The 25,079-nt window shown below is 33.4% G+C and overlaps 1 protein-coding gene across 1 annotated transcript in view; it reads right to left on the bottom strand.

The window, feature by feature from the left end:
* Positions 1 to 25,079, bottom strand: part of LOC149897567 (uncharacterized) — an 85,791-nt gene that overhangs the window by 40,486 nt on the left and 20,226 nt on the right. Inside the window, exon 2 of the mRNA XM_090116362.1 lies at positions 19,262 to 19,429. Within this exon, the coding sequence (XP_089972488.1) occupies positions 19,262 to 19,373 (112 nt within the window). The 5' untranslated portion in view covers positions 19,374 to 19,429. The remainder of the gene's footprint in view (positions 1 to 19,261; positions 19,430 to 25,079) is intronic.

Here is a 25,079-nt window from a genome sequence, read left to right as displayed (position 1 = left end):
TTTTTTATTTTCATATTCAATTATTTTTCGAAAATATGCTATATTGAATATAAATTAAATACAAATATATTTTTTAATAATAATAACAAGTAACTAATGTTTAATTTATTTTTATTATTACACAATAATTATAGAAGACTGTGTCTATGAATATTATCGTTTTCAAATATAAAAGTCAAATTATGCTTTTTATCAACATAACCAAGAAATCAATATTTTCATAATAATTAAACACAACTAAAATATTTATGAAATTATTCTAAAGTAAAAAAAACGTATCGTCTTATATAAATTGCAAATTAATAAATTTTATTCAAGTTTAATCTGATTTGAGAAAAATATATCCAATGCTGCCAACATTATACATTTTTTGGTCATAATAGCAATGTTTTAATTTAAATGCACTTGGAAAAAAGTTATACGTGCTCGTAATTTTTTATTTCATTAAATCTGTTTTATTTTTATGTCATTATATTTCTTTTAAAGATTTAATGAATTAAAGTCTTTCAATTGTTAATGCACTTTTTTACTATTGATACTAATGTCAAATTTTAAATGATCATTGAAACGTCAAATGAATAATTTTATGTCAACAAACAACTTTCCGAAAACAAATAAGAAAACGGCTTCTTGTGTATAATGTAAAATATTATGTGTTATTTATGCATAACAAAAATATGTTTTGCCAATTTATCACTCCAAAAGAAGTGGTTAAGAAGTTTTCATGTCATTGAATAAAAATCGAACAATGGTTAACAATGAATTAAAACATAATATATTTTTGTGATGAAAGAAGACTACAATGCCAAGTGTAAAACAAGTGAAATCTAATAAGATCAGAATATGAAAATGAAGAAAAACAAAAGTTGAATTTACCAAACATAAAGAAAATATTTTATGATTTGCAGATACTCACATTTTAAATTTATAAAAGATTCCAGAAAGTTATTTGTATTATTAATATTGAATAACATAGACTGATTGACCCATTGATGGTATTATATAGATGAAAAAATAGTGTATATATTTCAATTTGAATAACCATGATATCTCTGAAAACTTGATAGCTATTGTTACTGTACATTTTATACATACTTCTTAGTTCTTTTACTATAATATAAAGCAAATACCTATTAAGTAAAAGCCGTCTACATTTTAAACAGCATTGTTTGCTATAAGAAAAAAGGAACCGAGTATAGTAATGTGGCCGTACTCTTTATCCATTTTAATTCACCAAACATCATAAATTTAATATCTATCCAAAAAATATGTTTCAAAAACAACATAGGTACTTAACTTGGGATTCCTGCAAAAGTCTTGACAAAAATATGAAATAAAAGTTACTGTATCATTAAAATATTAATTTAAACATGGTACCTATACCTACAGTCTACACAAAGTCATATAATAATTAAATTAAATAAATATCATGGTTTGGATATTATGTTTTCAGTGTAAATATATTATAATGGAAACTTTTTAATGTGTTTCATTTTCTTATTCATCAAGTGTCTCTTATTAGTACATAATAATATTCATAAAGTAGAAACAAATGATTTAGATATATTGCTATACAAATAATTTAAATTGCTTTCATACAATTTTTTAAAATATATTTTAATGTTAGATAACTTTACATATTGCATATTTTAAAGTAAGTACATATTGATTTATAAAATTCTCATTGAATGCTTGTTGATTATTAATTTTTATTATTCCAATTTGATTTGAAATCATATAAATATTTAAAGAGGGTAGGTAGGTACATTATATTCAGACTTAATTTTTATTAGGTACAACATTGGTAAAAGCTAAATGAAATAAAAAAATCATTATATATAAATACTTATTAGTTATTACTATACTTACATGTTTAAGGAGAATTGAGATAGTATAATAGGTTCTACAGATCTTGAATATTATTGTTTTAAAAATTTATAAACAATGATAATTTTCTGTTTTTAAGAATCTATACTCAAAGGGTAAAAAGGGAACTATATTACTGACTGGCTGTCTGTCCATCTGCTACCAGGCTGTATCTCTGATCTCATGAACCTTGATACCTACATTTGAAAATTTCAGAGATCATGATGTCGATGTCGCTTCGACAACAAAAATAATAAAAACCGTAGATATAAGTACCTAAGCAATCTTGGCAAGGTCTTATAGTGAAGTTTCATACTTATACGGAAACCTTAGTGTTGTGAGTCCAACTCGCACTTGAATCATTTTTATTTAAATCTATGTACCTACCCACTTAGAAATAGAAAACACTTTATTGTACAATGCACACAAAACAAAATTCACAGAAACGATATGTAACTTACATATTTAATAGTCCATTTCTACCTTAGATTTCTACACATTAAATATTTTTGAAAAAAATTGTTATGCAAATATACGATGGGTTTATAGACCTCATAGCAATCAATGGTCAATATTTATTCGTCCTGTTTAACTGTGTCAATTACGATAAGTCGAGTCGAAATCTCAAAACTGGTGAGATCCGTTCGTAGAGAAAAAAAAATATGGTTGTTTAACCTCGATTTTTTAATACCTACTTGTTTTAATAACATCAATAGAAATTACTCATCTCGGTTCATTACCTATATTATTATTTTATTCACAACTAAGCGGGTTCTTCAACTACGCTGGCGAAGCCGCTGGCGCGCAGAGAGCTAAAAAAAATATATACTTATCTATTTACGAATCACATTCAAGTGTTTTTTCAAGTTTCATTAAAACTTTTGATGTTTAACTAAAAATTTAGATATTGATATAATTATGTAAAATTTTGTACTTTACGTAACGAAATCTTCAGTGATTCGAAAATGCATTATAATTCCCTATCCATTTGTTATTATCTGCTAACAGCGATTCCACAGTCAGTCGAAACTGCTTATAAATAACCTACTTATTCAAATATTTTCTACTCCGGGAGGCTGTCGACCTTCGAAGTTGCGCGGTGCGCGGGCAGCAAGCAGCCCGCGGTGCCATCTTTTTCCGTTGCTATATTCCTATTACCCTTCCTACTATGGAAATTTCCATACAAAATTTTCGAAAAAAAAAATTTCGCTTTTTACCAAAAATTTTTATATGCCTGGAAGCGGACCAGGTTTTGAAGCATTTTTTGCTTCGGCGACCCCGACCTACCTGCCACCGGTTCAGAGAGCCGTTGAATTTCGTGATGTATGGAAAATGGAAACCGAGGGTCGGAGAGACATTCTGAGTATGCAGTTTTGTAAATATGGCCGATAAGAGCACAGAAGTCAATTTTCAGACCGATCGTAAAGTAACCGGCGCCACCATCTTGCTTTGAAATATTGGCCATTTTTGAAAAAAAAATTGCGTCCAATTTGAAATTTCTCCATTGCCCTGGTAGCGCCCCATCTTCCTGATCATTTTTTAGTTCTACACCCCCCACCTATCTGGCGCCGTTTCGGAGAGCCGTCAAATTTCGCGATGTATGAAACTCGGAAACCAGCGATGGAAACTCGATGATGAGTATGCCAACTTAATGTGCGGCTCGATTAAAGCCCCTGTGCCAAGTTTCAGCGCGATCGGACCAGCGATGGCCGTTTTAGCATTTGTATGGCGGCGGCCATTTTTTCGGCCATTTTGAATTTTTTTTACTATTTGTGGTAATTGCTCGAGGTCTACTACAAGTTTAGTTTGAGCACCCCAGATGTAGCTGCTACCGTTTGCGCGGGCCGTTGACCGTCTTCGAGAGATGAGGGAAAGTTTAAGATTTCGTATTTTTCTGGATATCCTGGGAGCTGGGCGAGTACGAATGCATCATTGGTGTATTTCTCCGTTGCGCCACCTCGTCTAAATTTACGTTTTTATGTTTGCGCCAAAAATGGAAAAATTCCAAAATCGAGCGACCCACTATGGCTCCCTGGTAGCGTCCCAGGGTGGTGATCATTTTTAGTTCCGACACCCCCCACCCTACTCGCACCGTTTCCGCGGGCCGTTGGATTTTCCAATGTATGAAAGTCGGAAACGGGGGCCCGGAGCCACTCGAACGGGGCACCGATCGATTCGCCGGCTCGAACAGAGCACGTGTGCCAAATTTGAGACGTAAGGATTCATAAACGCCGATTTTGGCAAAGTACGGCGGCCATCTTGTTTTCGCGAAAATCGCCATTTTTCCACCACCCCTGGTAATCGCCACCAGTTCCGAGCATTTTTTGTTCAGACACCCCCCCTCCAGGTACCACCGTTTTCGCGCACCTCCAGGGGTCCACTCGGTTTTCGAAGGTGATCGAGATCGCTATATTTTTCCTCTGGTCACTCGGCGCACCTCTACACGATCACGTCGTTATCCCCCCCACTTTCCCCGTAGTTTCCGAGAAAACCGATGTCAGTCAGTGAGTCAGTGGTAGTGTAGCTTTATATATTATAATTACGTGGAAATTCAGCAGAAGTATTAACTTTATTTTATTTATTTATTATTACAATTATTTATTTAATTTACGTTTAATTTAAATAGAAGAAGTTGGTTTAATGTAAGCTTACAAAATACTCTTCAAAATACCTTACAATTTTCGTCTCCTTTCATGGGAAAGGTTTTTAGGAAGATAAAATAAATATAATAATGGTATTATATATAAATAATCTTAAGGAAATCAACAATTTAAATCTATACTAATATTATAAAGCTGAAGAGTTTGTTTGTTTGTTTGTTTGTTTGAACGCACTAATCTCGGAAACTACTGGTCCGATTTGAAAAATTCTTTCGGTGTTAGATAGCCCATTTATCGAGGAAGGTTATAGGCTATATTTCATCACGCTACGGGCAACAGGAGTGGAGCCACGGGGGTGAAACCGCGCGGAGCAGCTAGTAAATACTATAGATTGAGTTTACTTATACAGGGAAACGTCAGCATAAAGCTAGTACCATAAATTCTAATATAATTAATATGAGGAAATAAATTAACCGCTTCGAAGAGGAATAGTGCAATTAAGAGTAACAAGAAGATACATTGAGTACATACACAAGGATTGGAATATTATTTTATAGTGTGAAAGCAATTTTCTTACAGAGTGTGCGTCAAGGGCGGACCGTTTTACAAAGGCGTTATCTAAAGGTCCCTTTTATTCACTATCTTTTATAAAGGACCAGAATTGAAGAGTTTTGTTAAAGCTTTATACACATTGTTGGAAATTTATTCCATGCATGTAACGTAGCTCGGATTTTTTGCACTATCACTTTAACGTCCTTACGTGTTAGTGTAAAATAGGTTATTTTGTGACACAATTTATGTATCTTCGTGTTTGATTCTTTAAATTGATTTCAATTTTGATGGAAGTGGAGTTTTTTTGTGAATAAGGGTAGTCTGTTTTTAATGGCTTCACATATTCTATACTATAATGTCACCTTATAACCTAATGAAATGATAACAAAATGTTATCGTATTTCGGAAATATCAGCTTCAGTTTCAGGTAGGTAGGGTCTTTACCTTGTACCTGTATTAAAAATGCTTTTAGTTTGTCTGTTCGTTTTAGCTCATATTATCTGAGACGACCGGAGCTATGTCAATGGCTAATAGGTTCGTTTAGGAATAACTTAACATTATTTGGAAAATTGGCTTTTCGAGACCTTTTAATTTACGAAGTGTTAATGTTATAAATTGACAAAAATGTTATAAGAAAACATCAATGGACAACAATATTAAATACAGGATAGTAATCACTACATTAATTATCATAAACGTTAAAGTTTGCATAGTTTATTATTCATTTACGCAAAAAAGCTGGTTTGATGTGTATGAAATTTGGTCACCTAGATAGATTATTTATATATTGCATAGCATATTTTTAACCACGTACCACGCAAGCCTAGCCGTGATATCCAGGTAGTATAAATATATATGACATCCCATGTCTCGTTCTCTTGATAAAGATTGCGGGAAGCTGTAAGTTACTATCAAGTCACACTCATTTGAAACACATACAAGCCATAGAGAACAATTAGTTGCAGAGAAGCTGGCTCAATTATCAAGGGCTACAGCAGAGGAAGAGTAGTGAAACTAAACGATAAATAATGAAACAAATGTTTGCTAATTATTCCATTGTGTATCTAGTTTCCTCTGGTGTAAGGAATTGTTTCAATTGTCAAAATCGGTCATAGCCTCTTTACTGTTTACCTATTCCTAAATTGATTTCATGTTCCTTCTAATTTTTTTTTTCGTTCACTTGGCTGTTTCGACATCGCTTCCATATTTTCTGTAGCTTAAGATAACTTCTTTCATCCTAACCTCGAAGGCAAGGTTTCTTTGAAAAATTTTATCATTTGAGCTGTTACCTAGTGTTTATACTTTCTGAATCATTATCAAAACTATTCCAAATCTAGTTTAATATCTTAAGTAATAGGCAGGAAACATACAAATTTATCCTCTCAAATATCACAACCTTATTTAGTTCCTAATTAACTGTTGAATAAACATCAATATTTATCTCTAAATGTATTAATTTACTCGACAAATTCAATAGAAATAACACGTGTATGATGCATGAGTAAGCCCTCACATCTAATTTAATGTTGACAAAAGAGCGCCAATGATCCCTATTTATATGTAATAGAAGAATAATGGAAGGCTCTTTTAGAGAGAAGAGATGCGTAAAAATTCCATGGAAAATCGAGAAAATAAGACAGAATAGCGTCGGGCAGCTAGTTATAAGATTTAATATTTAGGATTTTTTTTAATACTTTACTTTCTGGCATTTTTATAAGTCATATTACGAAGGAACTAATTTGGCAGTTGAATAGCAACATGAAAAGTCCTCTATAATTTCCAATGAAGCATTTCTTCTTAAGTTCATAGCAGTCTTTATTTATAATACTCACAGCATACAATAGTTAACAATCAAGTGCAACAAACAGACGATCCTATTATATTCTTAACAAACCGATTTGTCGAGGAAGTCAGTTCCCTGGCGTTTTTGTAAGCCAAGTGTCAGTCCACTGTTTACAAAACAATAGTAACAAGCGACTCGACAAATTGCTGTCACGACCTTCTGGTACAATGGATTGCAGTAATGGCTGATAAAAAGCAAGATGCAGTTTTTCCTTTGTGCCTAATAGTGATTGTTTGAAAAGCTGGTTGAGAATTGTATTTTCTTTGGTGTATAATTGCTGTGTATTAGTGGTAACTTCTGTATTTTTGTTTGATAAATGTCTATATTGAAATTTCACGTCGTAATAAGTATTGGTTACTTGTACGTTTTTTTAGTTCTTTTTTTTTATTTGATTATGTAGTAGGTAACAAAAATAGAAGCAATTTTATGTAGATATATGAACTTATTCTAAATATATTATATAATTTATTTTAATTATGATGCGATAAACATTATATATATAACATTTAGCCCAACTTGTCAGAATTCTCAGAATAGATGTAAATACCCATGTTTCACAAGCCAATTTCACAAGTTATCTTGTAGTTTCGACAAGTTCACAAATTGTAATACAAATTATACACGAGTAAAATTCTATTGTTGTTTTAAATCAGATGTTTCAAAAGAGGGACAATATTGAAAAATGAAATCAAATAGAAGAACCTTGTTTAAATATAAAAAAGAGAAGTCACTGCATATTTAACCTTTTTTGGGCCATTCTAAATTGCTGCAGAACTATTAACTTCACCTCAGGCATACGCACACATTTAAAAACTCAACACACATACATATTGAATCTATTCTAACATAACAAAATTCTAGACATATCCTAATGCCTAACCCGCAGCCGACCTCACAAAGGCAAAACTCGAGATAAATTTCAAATGTATTCAGCCTACAAAATGAAGGGTAAGAACCCAATACTTCATTCTTCAATTATTCCCCTGGCGTTCTTAACTCCTCACGTATATTGAAATGAATATATTAATAAGAAAACGCTGATATTAGGATATAAGGATACGTATTACGTACGTACGGGAACTGAATAAGTCTAACCTGCCCATTCATATGTAAATGAAAGACCTAACTTATCAGCAGGCGAAAAGATTCCACTGTTTTGCTTTAATTCATAATGTTAATATTGTTATTATATACAATACAAAACTGTTAAAAATATTTTATATTAATATCATCGAGGTTAATATAAAATATGGAATACAGGGAATCACTTTGTATATTTGTGACTTTTTAGAAAATAAGTATCTAATGAAATCAAGCCACGTGTAGAAGTAAATCAAACAAAACATCCCTTAATTATATGAATAAAACAACTCTGTGTATGTTTAGACTTTAGAGTTTGGAATGCGTGGATGTGCTCGGAATTATAAGTCTATTAAAAGTTGATTCTATGTTAAAGTCAGCTCAGATTTTACAGTTTCTTTTGAGTAATAATAAGAAATTAAGTATATACCTACTTTAATACTTAATTACTGCTGATTTTTCAATCCTTGGTTAAAACTTATTCGTAGAATAACGTATTAAACTACCATTTATGAAATGTATTCTAATTGCCAGTATTTGACAGTTTACAGGTGACATTTTAATATTATCGAGTAATACTTTATTGGACGGGTAAGTTTTATCCTTTTATCTAAGGATTGAAAAATCGGTCCTTAAATATGATAAATTAGATCGTTTATCCTAATGAGAACCAAGCTATACGCCTATCTTAGCAAGCAATTTAGGATCTTCGATGAAGGATATTGCATACGCATTTCTATGCATGCCTTACGAAGCAGTTATTAAATACTTTTTCACAACGTGCCGTTAATATTCAAGGGTTGTTCCAATTTATCGCTCACTTGGCAGCCCTGGCGTTGTTCCAACACTAGTGCCCAAGTCTTGAAATGGAAAATTTCATAACAGGATGTTTTTTAAGTTTCTCCGCGAGTTCCGTTATTGCCTTGAAAGTTTTGGAAGTGCCCAACTTTGTGGAATTAAAAAGGAATACGTATGGAGAGGCGTAGGATTGAGATTTCTGAACTTTCACATAAATGAAGATCTGCCCTTTATGCGAAGACATTAAGAATATTTTTCATCATGCAATACTTTTTCGATAATTGAATGTAGAGCATATATACGTACATTTTGAACTTCAATGATCAATTCTTTTAACGGGCTATTAAAAAGTTATCAGCTTTCAGATTGAGATCGTGACTAGAAAATAAGTTGAATTATTAAATTTTAAAAGAACCATATAAATATGTTTAAATGGATAAATTACTAATGGATAAATGTTTAAAATACGGAATACATAAAACATTTTAACGAGTTTATTTCCATCTTTTCAAGGAAAACTCAAGATCCTATATAAATAAAGAGCCATTCATTAGAACATAATAGAGGAATGTTTTTCATTCACACGGCATTTACCTGAACCTTTTTAGGAAAACACGAAGCTTCATAATAAATGTCATTAATAAGGCTTGACCATCTGGGGACAAAGGGAATGTGGTAAGCAAATATTATCAGGAATCTTACGGAATTTCGTAGGTATTTTATTTGAGGATATTTATTTATTTGTGGCGCAATTTTGATTAGTTAAAAGTAAAAGTATTAAGCGAATATTTTAAGTGAATTTACATTAATATCCTACATTTATATCGTCAAAAGCTCCACCCTGTTTCAGCGCTTAAACTTCCGTATTATTAACGAATTTATGTATAGATGTTAGATGTTGTTAGCTACTATTAAGTATTATGTGATATTGATCCAAGTTTGCAAATAGCATCCAAATATTGTATTTGCATCGAATTAAGTATAGTATACAAAAATACTTGGACGATTTTCTTAATAGCTGCTTCTATTATTTAATATTCTATGAATAAAACAAATTTCAAAACATAATAAAATTCATCAAAGTCAATCCAAACCAATTGTTCGTTATATTAATTGAAGCAGCTAATTGTTCCTGTTTGATCACAAAAATGGAAAAACATACATTTCCTGAAAGTCCTTTTGTTTAGCCGAGTGCAAAAATAAAATTGTTTTTATAAGTAGTACCTGTTGTTCGAAGGCCTTTGTGGAAGTTGGACAAACAATGCATAAATATAGATGGAATTTTCTAGTCAATCGAATGTTTTAACGTTGTATTTTTTGTTTCAACTTTTATGGTGTTATTGGTGGTTTGGTAAAAATATCGAAATATGGGTTAATTTTTTCGTGTTATGTCCATATTAAGTGGAATAAATGTATCTTAAGCATGCTTCAGATGACATATTTTTTATTGCTATACTTAAGTTAAAAAAATCACTAAAGAAATTTCAGTCAAATTGCCTTGCTAAAAATTCCCACCTATTCATTCATATTAGGTTCACAGATTATTTTTAAACTATTGCAACAAGTCACAAATAACTTTTTAATGTAATATAGCCCTTATGCGTACACTGTATTAACACATTCTATTAATACAGTGTATACAAAGCTTTGCCCCATTGTGTTCTAAATAATTCTTTCAACATAGCACGCAATGTACTCAACAAAACGCGAATTTCCCGTGTATTTCAGAACGAACTGACACATTCAATGCGCAGATTATGCAGTAGGGTGGATTTATGTAAATTGCTACAGGAACTAATTCCGCGTGTTGGTTCATTTGTTGGTAATCATATTTACTAGATACTGTACGTGCGAAATGAAATTAGACTCAGTTGATAGTTTTTTAAAAACTTTAAAACCTGACCTTATCTTTTTGTCGATAGGGCTCGATCGATTCTCGTGAAATTTTGTGTGCATATCGGGTAAGTCTGAGAATCGGACAACATCTATTTATACCGCTAAGGGCCGATTTGGTAAAACTGTACATTATAGGGCGTGGAATTTGGGGGTAGTGGGGGGTGGAGAGAGGGGGGGTGGGTACTAGGAACTTCCCCTGTAAAGGGGGGGGGGGGCGCGAAAATTAATAGTTTTCGAGATATTTACAAATGAAGTTTTGGTCCGCCTAAAGCAAAGGGGGCGCAAAGTAAGGACTTAGAAAATTTTTTGATCTTAAGTGAAAATTGTATAGGAATCATAAAATACATAATTTTTAATCAAAACGCTAAAATAAGCATGTTTTATAAAAAAAACTTTTTCTCTAAAATAAAAAATGGCCGAGATATTCGCCCTCAAAGATTGATGATAAAACCTAACCTAACCCTTTCCCTATCTCGTCATGTCTTTTTTATATTGTGTCAGACACTGCCTTAGCTCCGGCGCTACGGGAAGTGCAGCCCTTCCGCCCTTGCGTGACAAAGCACGGTCGCCCGTACTCCGCTTCGCAGCTTCGGCTTATTGGTCGCCTTCGGCGACCAGCCTCAGCCGCTCCGCTCCGCACGGCTCCCGAGCTTTGTCACGGCGGGCGAGGGCTGCTCTCCCTCCGCGCCTCCGGCTTTTTACATACACTCTAGGGGTAGGGCAGACAAGACCACGTGGAATTCGGGGTTGACAGCTTCGGTTCAGTGGCAAGTCTTATGATAATGCAATGCTTATTTTAGCGTAACGTTTTTTAGCTAGATTCGGACTTTCGCAGCTTAATATTGAATACATAATATTCCATCATTGAAAAAAAATACATTTTACAATCCGTCATGTATCTTGGTAATTATCAAGTTTAGAGAAAAGTTGCCCCAACAAAACATGCTTATATTAGCGTAATCTTTACGATAAAACAAAAATAAATAGGTGTTATAATGATACCAACTCCATCAAACATTTTCTAAGTCCTGCGCCCCCTTTGCTTTAGGTATTTTTTTCCAGTTCCACATTGATCTGAAGCAATTAATATTAATTATTACTTTACAATAATAGTTTTCAATACTAGTAATATTGCATTAGCTCTTTGATTTGAAATATGACTGATTTAATGTAATAGACATTATGGTTAAATTTTTGAAACATGCTCCCTGAACTTCATTATTTTGAGGTGTCTAATCGATAAAGGGACTTTTCATAGTAAACTGCTTTTCTTTTTAGTTTCTTGACCTGTAGTTTTTTTTTTGTTTGAGTGGGAATCGCCCTAAAGTCGCTTCTGGCACTCGCCGGCCGCTGCCGCGGCACGCTCGCTTCGCTCGCTCGGCTCGTGCGGCAGTTCAAATGTTGACCTAACACGCTCGTCGCTTCGCTCCTCGCCACCTATTTGTATACTAAAAGTAAAAGTTTAATAGTTTTGTACAGTTTTAGGGCTTAACAGGAGTACGCACGAAACGATCTCGACTGAAAGGCGGCAAACGAACGGTAACTGAAAATGACGTCGTTATTGTTTTGTTCCATGGTACAAAGCGTACAATTAATATTTTTGTTAAATTATAAATTGCGAATATAAATAATTTTATTTCATTTAATCTATTTTACAAAAACTATACTTAATAATAATTATTTTTAATGTTGTTGTTAAAAAATATTCAAATTTCATAAATAAAATTTAAATTATAATATTTTTTTTGTTAGATAGAAATGTTTTACCTGAAATGAAACGCGTTTGACAATCGCTGTATGTCAATTTGACACTGTCATAACAGTAAGTTCGCGTTTCAAAGATAAAATGGAGAAAAATTTTCCGATTTTCAAAAATTCGTGACTCAAAAACTAAAAGTTTTCGCGGTGTGAAATTTCAGATTTAGGTTCCATAGGACAATAGCTAACCACAAAAAAAATTACGACTCTCAACTCCACGCCCTATAATGTACAGTTTAGCCATTGCCCGTATTTGACAGTTTACGTGACATTTTAATATTATCGTGTAAATACTTTATTGAACAGATAAGTTTTATCCAAGCATTGAAAAATCGGCCCTAAGTGATAAGTAAGGCAGAATAACGTTTGCCGGAATAGCTGGCTGTTTATGTGTTTGTGGGGTGTGTGGAGATGATGAATAACAAAAGATGATATTAACGTACAGTACCTTGTTGTTGTGCACAAATAACCACAAACTCACAATTTTAATAGTTTATTACTCCACACAGAAGGAGAAAGGAGAAATACAATTACTACACACTGCACTTAAACGCTTTGAACGTAAAATATAAAACATAAAACACTAACAATACATGAGGAGCATTCAATGACTAAACGAATTGTTTTAAAAATGTGGTGATGCATAATGTTAAAATATTTTCGTCTACCCGCTGGAACTGATATTTTAGTCACGGTACGCATACAATGCTTATACCGCGACTATGCTATGAAATAATAAATATTATAATTATTTTGTATGAATAATTCATATCTGTATTTTCTGTGTTTTTGTGTAATTAATGTCCGTGTTATGATTAAATACGAATATAAATATAAAATAAAATATTTTAATAAGTACTTGTTTTGTGTAATACATATATACGTATGATGAAATACATATGTACCTACACTAAAATATCGTGTGCTAGCCACATGTTCGTTCGTCCTTCTTTCGCGACGAAACGTAACGATTTTATAGTACGATATTTATGTCTGGGGATTGTTAAGAGCTAGAGAATGACATGGCTATAAAATAATTCTTTAATTCTGCTTCTGTAATTGACGTGTGAATATTATGCATTGTGCATATCTCCGCTCCTATTGGTCTTAGCGTGATGATAATATAGCCTATAATATGTTGACCCGACCAGTTAGTAATATTCATTATTCATGCAAAATTTAAAGTAAATCCATGCAGTACTTTTAGATTTTAGCCCGAACATACATACACACAAAGAGACAAACCTACAAAAATTCTAAAAACTATAATTAGATATCTAATTAATATAGTAAGTGTCGTGACGAATGAAGCCGTGGAAGAAAACATAGAAATTAATGAAAGGCATAAGTTGCTAATTCTGGTTTTTAACATTGAATTGAAATGTTAGAACTGTTTTTTATTTTCTAAACAGCAAAGTTAAATGTAGTTTTGTCGAAAAATGTTACATTCAGTTGAAGAAGAACTTTCCGAAACTTGTCTAAGAGTTATAGATTAAAAATGCTGTGGCACTTATAAAGGATTGTAATTTTAAAAGAGTCAACACTGACTGTCCATCGATGCCCTAATAAAATAGTACCTAATGTATTAATTATGTAAATAACTTAATAAGGATTTTTATTTCTTTTATTTCAGAGGTAAACATAATATACATGTGGCACTCGAGGACTGCCGCGGTAAAGCTATTGCATAGCATCGCATTGCTGTGCCGGTTGGAGTGGGGGGTGTTAGGTTTTTCGTTACGGTATTTTTACATTCGGTCGCCGCGCTCAAAGTCTGAGATAAAAGCTATGCAATAGCTTAAAAATCTGGGAAACAATAATCCGTGTTTTCATTGAAAACTCTGTTATATGTATATACTAGCGACCCGCCCCGGTTTCGCACAGGTGCAATGCTGATACTAAATACACTACAGAAAAATTGTGAACGTTGTATATAAAAACATAGCGGCCCGCTCCGGCTTCGCACGGGTATAAAATACATAGCCGGCCGGCCGGTACCGCCGCCAACGCTACGTCCCGCAATTTTTAAATCTGTAATATCTTCGAAAATATTCTCTTAAATCATACGGTGTAAAGGGCTTTATAGATCTATATTAAATGAACAATGTATTCAAGGTATTTAATTGGTTAAAGATTAATGCTGTATTGGTTAAAATCGCATCGAAAATTAGCCATTATTTGTCGTAAAAAGTAAATGACAAAAAAAAGTTATTGTGGGTTATCCATAAGAGATAGACATATACCATCGCGGACTTTTCTATAGACCTTTTCAATGTGTATAATACTTTGTACATTATTTTGATAAAACTCGTAGGGTTCAGCCTGCGTTTGCAATGTAAGCGGAAAAAATGTAATTTTTTACGACATCACATTAGAAACCTCAAAAATAACAGTACTTCTCCACTATTTAATGGATGTTATTATACATATAAACCTTCCTCTTGAATCACTCTATCTATTAAAAAAAACCGCATCAAAATCCGTTGCGTAGTTTCAAAGATTTAAGCGTACAAAGGGACATAGGGACATAGGGACATAGGGACATAGGGACATAGGGACATAGGGACAGGGAAAGCGACTTTGTTTTATACTATGTAGTGATTCGTATCCTGCGAAATAAAAACAATGCAATAACATAAGTAATAGCTATATTGTAAAAAGTATGGAATGTAATTGGAAACGCAACTAATGGAAGAAACCCTACAAAAACATCCCCATTCGTAAATCGTAATATAAATGATAGGAAATGTAACAATAATCAAACATTAATTATAACCGTAAAATTAATTAAATTCGTCCATTCGTAAGGCGTAAGCTGAAAACAATATACGTTGACCTTTTATCTAAGGGCTTTGTAACATAGAACGCGATCTTAGCACGCGTCAAAGCGATAACTTGACGCCGCGTTATGACGCCTCAATATATTGTACTACACTATATAATATTATGTAATACACTATAATTATAAAATTCATAAATTTGCGCGTTGAGCTTGTTACACGATAAGTATATACTGTGATTCATCAGTTCAGTTTTTATTGATAGACGTCTATATGGAATATCCATTGGTGATAAAAATATTGACATCCATCAGTAAGCTAGATAAACGTTATTTATTGGCGGAACACAATATTTTACGTGTAAATGCGCCCTAGAGCGTCCTCGCTCTGTTTGACAATGATATGTCATCGCGTAGTACAACACAACTCGGCATCATAGTCAGCTGCTAGCGCCTTGACGCGCGCTAAGAACGCGTTCTATCTGGCAAAGCCATAAGGGCTACATTAACATACCCTCACAAATTGTACTTCCTCTTGTGATTCACAAAACCTTTTAATCAGATTCCTAAGGGTCAATGTGTCAGTGGGAAGCTTTCAATCCGTACTTTATTAGTGTATCCATTAAATTACTGGGTGATGGTGTTTTTGAATCTTATGTAATCTATATATTTTATTATTAATATTATAAAGCTGTAAGTTTGCTTGTTTGATCGCGCTAATCTCAGGAACTACTGGCCCGATTTGAAAAATTATTTCGATTTTAGCATCGTCACGGCATTCGGCATCATCACGCTAAGACCAACAAGAGCGGAGCAATGCGGGAAAAACCGCGGGGCACAGTTAGTATCATTCCATAGAATTGGCTTTTAACGAGAAGTTATTGAGATATATTAGGTACCTAATAAATTATCGCAAAAAAACGATTGTTTATATAATATTTAATAGGGGACTGATGATATTTCTAGGGATACCACGAAATCACGGACGATGTCGAATAGTCTTTTATATTACGTTTTTTACTACAAGTTTTTATTTTAGCTTCCTTCACTCTTCATTTGACTTTTGTATAGAGAAATGTTAGTATTTTGTCGTCGCATTGTAAGTACAAAGACGTAATAAACAAGACCTTGCGACGTCTTCCGTGATTTCGTTATCTCTAGGGATTCCGTGAAATATCTGATGACCTCATTTCCCCGTTGCTCGTTAAATTCAAAATCAAATCAATCTGTTTTTATGTAAATATAACGCTGTGTAAAGATTTATTCCTTCTATAATACTAAGAATTTAATTGTAATCGTGATTATTGATAATTGACAGAGTATTTTGAATATAATATGTATAAATTATACTAAACCATAAAAAAACAAAAAAAAATGTATTTTATTCACAGATACGATTATGATAAATCGAAGACAAAAATGTTATTGCCATTTATAAAAACACTAGTTAATAGGCATAAAATATTTATAAATGGCTATGGGATAGACTATAGAGAGAAGGCTTCTGTTTTAATTTAAAATTAAAACCTTTATATTTAAAAATTTCTATTCGATTGTGACTATCCGATAAAGCTCGATTACTAAAAAAGAATGAAAATATAAAATCAATATTAAACCTAAGTAAAAGCAAAACATTTATAAAAGGAACAATAAATGTGTGTACATTTGTGATTGGTGTTGAGATTGCACTAGCTTCACTGATTGTTAACTGCAGATGTGGAAGAATAGTCACTATATACATGAAAATAGAGTCTATATTTGCATCTATACTGCTCAAATACATGTTGTAGCATAGCTTACCAAAATAAGTACACAATAATGTTTTGTTGTGATGTTTCAGTGTCATAGTATGCATCGACAAACCACAAAACAACTCTTATTATTTGTGTCAAAAATGAATATTAGAATTAGATGTTTATTTCGTACTTTACACAGCTTATGCAGCATTTAATACTTTTCCTGGTTTTAACAGCTCTAGATAGATACTAGCAAAGACTCAGGCTTCAGAGAGGTATCATTAGTGCAATTTGATCCTAATTAATACTCAAGGGAAACAATTAGTTGCACTATAATCTATATTATAGTAAGAAACATTAATCTATTTAGGATGTGTCAAAGCTCTATAGGCACGATTAACAGAGATCGTTTGATCGTTGTACATAAAATATTTATGAGATGTGTATTTACTTTTCTCGTGAATAAGTTTTTATGAAACAACTATTGTAGTAGGTAATAACCATAATGATGAGACGAGGCTTAAGAGTATTTAGTAGGCTTTACAATATACATTTTTGTTATTGTTCGGGGATTTTCTTTGTATCTGGGTTGTCTATTTATACTTTCGTTATTGAAAGTAAATCAATTTTTAGCAATAACTTTCAATAAATTGACAAATAGAATATCACTGGTATTAACAGCTCCATACAGTTACTGAAACTACGTGCTCTCTTGTGCACCACGAAACCACAATCTATTTGTAGCTTCGTCCAACTTGTGCCTACAAATTTTGCGTTTTAATTTCCGATTGCGCCTGTCATTCAGTTGGTTTCGAAGCTTTGTTTCGAATCTGAACTAAGATTGGCTGAGGTGTGTTCGTTTTGTTCCAACGTATTTACAAGAGAATGTTTGCGTACTAGTATAGTATTATATTATACTAGCTGCGCTTCGCGGTTTCACCCGCGTGGCTCTGTTCCTGTTGGTCTTAGCGTAATGATATAATAATATAGCCTTCCTCGATAAATGGGCTATGTAACACCGAAATAATTTTTCAAATCGGACCAGAAGTTCCTGAGATTAGCACGTTCAAACAAACAAACTTTTCAGTTTATTATAATATTAGTATAGATGTGGTATGAGCGTGCAAATGATTAAATCGTCCCATTTGTAGACGGACATTATGCGACGCTCACAGCGGGAAAGTCATTACGCTCTTCAAGGAGATTAAGTTTGGCGGTAACGTATGTTTTACGGTAATAAGCTTATTATTATTGTATGTTATGGTTTGTAACAGCTCTATATAGATACAAAATACTTTATGAAATAAAACAGTAGGTAACTAAAACGATACTGTAATTCATTCGTTTACATTATAAATAAACGACACATTTATGAATATGCGAGAATAATAAGACATGAGAAAATTATGGAAAAAAGTATGAATAAAGCTTTATCAAACGGCATGTTCCAATCTATTAAAAATACATTTAGATGGTACGTAATTGCTAATTGCCCACAAAGAAAAGGCCCCTAGGGAATAATTATTATTATTTCAATTCAATTCCAATCACATAATTTTATAATCGATTCCTGATAACGCTAAAGATTGCTTCTGAAAACGACACGGACATTGAATGCCGCCATTTATCTAATCAGAACAAAGAAGGTAATGTCCCGAGACGCGATAAAACGCACCTGGGATTATTCTGCTCAGTTTTACATATCTATAGAGCTTTTACTTATAAATATTTTTCAATGATAGCATATTGGAGTATGTTGTAAGCGTGTTTTGTGTTTTTAAATTTTATATTGTACTAGCGGTCCGCCCCGGCTTCGCCCGTGGTACATATTTCGCAATAAAAAGTAGCCTATGTCCTTTGTCGGGTATCAAAATATCTCCATACCAAATTTCGTGCAAATTGGTTCAGTAGTTTAGGCGTGATTGAGTAACAGACAGACAGACAGAGTTACTTTCGCATTTATAATATTAAGTATGGATTTATAAGAATAAATATGCTCTAATTATGGTTATGTTTTAAATACGTCATTATTTATTCAGTAGGCAGAACCTTATATAGAATAAGATAACGGATGGATATAGATTGATGACAAATGAGCCTTACCTAAGCATCAATGAAAATTAACGCACTACGTTGTCATCACTGCAATACACGTTCGCGTTGTATCACAAAACTCACAATCTTTATGTCCGTTAATAACTATCTGACTACAATACACATAGGTAGGTAAATAATCTGGAGTGTTATTAATTTAATTGTCTCAAAACCATGCACTCTATGATAATTCTAAATCAACTTTAAACACAGGGTAGCAAAGTCCAAAATAACACAGCAAAATGACTACAAAGCTCACCATTCTTGTGCCCATAGTAGCCAGTGCCAGACGAAGAGCCGCTGCCGGTGGACGAGGCCTGCTGCGGCCTGCCCTCGTCGTCCGCCTCCAGCGGCAGAGTTATCGCCTCCATTGCTAATGCAACACTACACTCTCATCACTGCACTATCACTCTCACTTATTGTGGACCTGCAACAATAATAATTGGGGTACATTTTAATTAAATACAGAAATTAAACAAGTTGTTATGCTGCTTCGAAATTCTAAGCCGTTTATAGCTTTGAATAAAATGTCTTCGTCTTATGTTAATTTAGTTAAAAAAGCAATATTCAGACCATACGTTTAAGGAGAACTGACACACAATAAACGTATAACAACACTCGTCTCGTCGGGCGATACAATGAGTATTATAGTATGGTATTATATTATCTGTATTATACATTAAAAACAGCATTCTATGAAAAAGGTGCTAGGTACTTGAGAGATTAACGTCATGTTCATTCACATACAAATGAGTTAAGCTTCATAGACTTATACACAGAAATAAGAAGAGCCATAAGTTAGGACTTTTATAATTTTCCTGTTTAAAATTTGATTAACTCAATTAAACTGCATTTGACATCGGCACCAGTTGACAGGTGGATGCACAAATCTGTCCAGAGCAAATTGGACGAGAGCCAAATGTAATTATTTACGCATGGAACTGCCAAAATATTTATTTTAACGTTAGTTGAGACACAGTTATCTAAATGCGGAATGGGTTTAATTACTTTTCAGTTTAATTTTGTATAAATTAATTTAGAAATAGAAAATAAATGACTTTCTGTATGGCTAAATAAATTCGAGAATCGAAACATGTCGTGACTTTGTTTTAAATTGGTAACGATCGTAATTTATAACACTTTCAATGAGTAATGATTAAGATAATTTAAAACTTTATCTTAAGTGAAGATCCTATTTATTATTTATTTGTTAAAAGCTCGCGTCTCATATTATATTATGTCACTTTTTTAGATGTTAAGTTAAAAATATTGATTGATTGATTTTCCTAAATATCTATCTCGGTATAATAGTTTCAGAAGGGATTATCTATAGGAGCTTTTACTTCTAAATATTTTTCAATGATAGCATATTGGAGTATGTTGTAAGCGTGTTTTGTTTAATAGTTTCAGAAGGGATTATCTATCTCAAAATAACCTTCTGATTTACGCAATGAAATACCTACTTACCGTGAATACTGTATATGTATCTACGTTAGAATTATGTCGCTACCCTTCTATGTAGATAGTATCTGTGCGAAGGAACACTCCATTTACTGCATTTAAACGGTTTAAAGACTTCATAAATCTTAGTGACGATGAAAATCTTAAGTTAAAACGATCTCATAATTTAATGCAGCATAAACACAAAAACGTACAAGAAAAGATTAAAGATGTGAGTAAATGCGGTCATAAAAGACATTAAATACGCGAGTAAAAGTTTGCTTTTTTAGAGTTCTGTACCCAAAGGGTAAAACGGGACCCTTTTACTCTGCCTCCGCTGTCTATCTGTCTCCAGGCTGTATATCAGAAATCGAGATAACTAGAAATGATGTATTTCCGTTGCCGCTATAACAGCAAATGCTTGAGTTTGAGTTTGAGTTTTGAGTTTGAGTCGGTTTACTGACGATAGTTGAACGTGACAACGTCCGATTGCGCTTCTTTGTCACTCGTTCTGCGCTCTCGCTTGCACTACAAGCCTTACATGGAACGCCTCAGAGCGAGGTAACGCCGCATGAGTCATGTTTTTACGTGCGTGCAGCCGGCGCTATCGAATTATAAGACGTTGTCACGTCAAAAAATATCCTGCAAATAAATGATTTTCTATTATAGTACGGAACCCTTCATGCGCGAATACGACTCGCACTTGGCCGGTTTTTTTACATAATACCTTGCTCTTAGTAACATTAAGAGCTGTCAACGTTTGGCCAAACTCCAAAACATTCTGGGATTTAGATAAAGTTTTTTGTTACAAATATTCAGTGTTTCCCGATTATTTATTTCAGTTATAGCTGTTTGAAGTGGCGATTTCGTTTTTAATAAGCTTTCAAATTAATCGTATGTTATTACTTACTAGAGGTCCGCCCTGGCATCGCCCGTGGTACATATTTCGCAATAAAAGGTAGCCTATGTCCTTTCTCGGGTATCAAAATATCTCCAAACCAAATTTCATGCAAATTGGTTCAGTAGTTTAGGCGTGATTGAGTAACAGACAGACAGACAGAGTTACTTTCGCATTTATAATATTAGTATGGATTAGACTGTCAATTTTGACAGATCGTTAAGTATGTAATTTTATTTATTTATTTATTTATTTTACACTTAATTAATTGTACAAATAGGAAACCTTAGAATTAATTACATCTAAAAACAGAGTACAATTAACTTGGCGGCCTTATCACTAAGTAGTGATCTCTACCAGGCAACCACGGTAAAAGGTAACAAGCAAAGAGGTCACTATAATGGCGGGACGAGAACAGAGAAAAAATAAATAAATAATAATAATAATAAAATAATAGTAGCAAGAAAAACAGAAAAATAAAGAGGTTTTATCATTCAAACATGTATAAAACATATTATAATATATATCTACATAAAATAATACATATCTATATTCTATATACATATCTACATTATATATATATATATATATATATATATATATATATATATATATATATATATATATATATATATACATGTACAAGGATAATAGATTTAAATCTACATAGACATACATAAATAAAATAAATAGGTATATATACAAATTATATATAACTATACATAAATAATATAAATATATATTCTGAAGGAAACACACTGATATTCAATAAAATATATACCACATACATGTAAAATATTAAAAGAATACTACTGATCCGGATCAACAGCAGAGAGAAAGTGTTGTCTTACAAGATTTTTAAACCCCGAAGCGGTCTGTGCTTGTCGAATGTTTAATGGCAGAGAATTCCATAAATTCACGGATATTGCTGCGAATGACTTGCCATAGAAATTTGTGCGTCGGCATGGAACACGCAAGATAAGTCTGTCCTCAGAGCGAAGTGAATAGCTTTCATTGTGCAAGAAGGAAAAATTGGATTTGAGGTAGGAGGGAGCGGAGGGATTAAAAAGGATACGGAACAGTAGTTGTAAATAGTGTAGATCCCGGCGAAGTCGGATAGGGAGCCACTTGAGCTTTTTCCTGAAAGAAGAAACATGGTCATATTTTCGAAGGCCGAAAATAAATCTAATACAGAAATTTTGAAGACGCTCAAGTTTATCAAGATGCTCGACTGCTAAATCAGGAAAACATGCATCCGCGTAATCAAGTATAGGAAGGAGAAGGGATTGCGCTAGCGTAATTTTGGTAGGAATAGGCAAGAAGTTACGAAGCCGCCGGAGCGAAGCAGAAGCAGCATAGATCCTACGGCTTAATTCCTGGATGTGGTGAGTCCAGGACAAAGTTTGGTCAAGTAGCACACCTAAGTTTCTGACTACCGTTTTGTAAGGTAAAACAACGTCACCGATTTTGATGTTTGGCAAAATACCCCAGTCAATTTCCGAAATTAGATAAGGACTACCGATGATGATGACATTGCTTTTAGCTGGGTTGAGTTTTAGTCCAAATTCGTTACACCAGCTGGTTATGTTAGCTAATTCGGAATTAGAAAAATGTATAGCCTTAGGTAAGTCAGCAAGGGTGGACTGGGTATAAATCTGTAAGTCGTCAGCATACATATGGTACAGAGACGTCAGCCGGGAACATAAGGAGTTAATGAAGATGGAAAAGAGGAGAGGAGACAAAACGCCGCCCTGAGGGACACCGGCAGAGACCGCACACCAAGATGAGTACTTAGTATCCACCAAGATACGCTGCCTCCGCCCGTGCAGGTAGGAATGGAACCAGTCAATTACCGAAGGAGAAAAGTTAAGTACACGCAACAGACCCAGCAGTACGTCGAAGTCCACTGTTGTAAAAGCGTTGCTAAAATCTAAAAGAGTAAGTACTGTGAGCTTCTTATTGTCCATACCAGCACGAATATCGTCAGTGACCTTGACCAGGGCTGTAGTCGTACTAGGGCTTTTAGAAGAATAAAGTAAAATAAAGTTTCAGTTTGATAAATTAGTAAAACTTGTTCTATGGTATTTTGAAATTATACTAGTATAGTTTAATTTTGATGCTGTATCTATTTCTAATTTTAAACAGATGGATAAATTTTAATGTCTATTATTTCAATATACCTACTTCAAACTTCTAAGTTTAAATGACTGCATTTTTTTTGTAAATTAATCGTGTTAAATAACGTAAGTCCAACAGATAATTAAGTTCATCCAAAACAAACAAAATTATCCATTCCCTTGATAATAGCACAATTTTTGCAGTCATTAAACAAACAACAAACAAAGTCCACAGACCATTAAATTAAGTACTTACGAGTTTTTAAACACTAATTTCCAAGCGAATCTCATTAATATTTGTCAGAAGATATCCAATGAGGAATGAGCTAATCTCCTTTTTGTGGTAATGGAAAATCTATGTAATAACATAGTATAAAGAGAACAAGTAGGCTGACTCCCGGCGTTTAGGAGCGCACGGTACCTATACTCGCGAAACGCAGGGGCATATTTTAAATAATTGTTTAAACAAACATTGACCGCTCACAGCAATGACGCCATCACGGGAACGGCCCATGAGAAGGAACCGAGCTGCGTTGTGTGCGTGCGTCAAGCTTGCGTTCGTACATGACGGGGGGCGTGGCCAAGCGCTCCGCGTACTTACAAACGGCGCGATGTACCTTTGTTCGAAGATAACTTACTTATTCTCTTTATACTATGGTACTAAGCTATCAATTTCAATCTATATTTCACTATCAAGATTATTAATGAAGTTGCCTGTCGCAAATGTTTGAAAAAGTTTACGTGGTTTTGAATTTCATAATCAGTTATGTTGATTGATGGTTTTCTTTATACAAATGGTCTTTTTGTGACTCATTATTTAAGAATTAGTGTTAATTGTATGTGCTTTTATACGAATATAATTATTGATTACCTACGTGAATTGTTCATCGTATTGAATAATATAGAGTTTATGTATTTATTACACTTGATATAGTTTTCAAAATATTATATTCAGACTAAGATTTTTTGTCTTTGAAGACTGTCTTCAATTAGCATCAGTTTTGTATACCACCATTATACTTAGGAAAAATATTTTTAAAATTATTATCGTAACTCTATTTCAATTGTTTCATTATTTGCTTAAGTTTTATCAAGAGTCATAGAATATACAAATTAACAGTTAATAAGTCAACTTAGCGTTAGAAACGTTTCGTACGCAAATTCACAGCACGTATTCAACACGTACCTAGGTTCCGAAGCTATCAGATCTAGGAAGTCATTTGAAGTTCTAACAGCTTTATCTAATTTTGAGTTGTGATAGATCGAATTTCAACTAGGATTGCAGTGATTAGAACGAATGTGTGAAGTCCCGTGGCTCCGAGTGGGGTAAGGTGCATTATGTACATACATCTGTTTCACTGATCGATTTTATTTAGGGACAAGTAGGTACTGTAGGTGATCAGACTTCCGTATCCTGCCAGACCGAGACATTATTTTTCTACGTCTCTACCGGGAATCGAACCCAGGACCCCTCGATTCACGCCTCAACCACTATACCAAGGAGGCGGTCAAAGAATAGACGGTACTAAATTTGCATTGACTCATTTTGCAGAACTTTATAGCTTAAAATGCTGAGTATGTATACTAGGGTATTTTCATCTTAATAATATCTTATATTACCG

This window comes from Colias eurytheme, chromosome 25, assembly GCF_061535395.1.
Source record: "Colias eurytheme isolate Ceu_HAF_F1 chromosome 25, ilColEury1 Martin Lab GWU primary, whole genome shotgun sequence".
NCBI lineage: Eukaryota > Metazoa > Arthropoda > Insecta > Lepidoptera > Pieridae > Colias > Colias eurytheme.
Note: the sequence above shows the minus strand (reverse complement) of the source record. Positions and strands in the feature narration are given on the sequence as shown.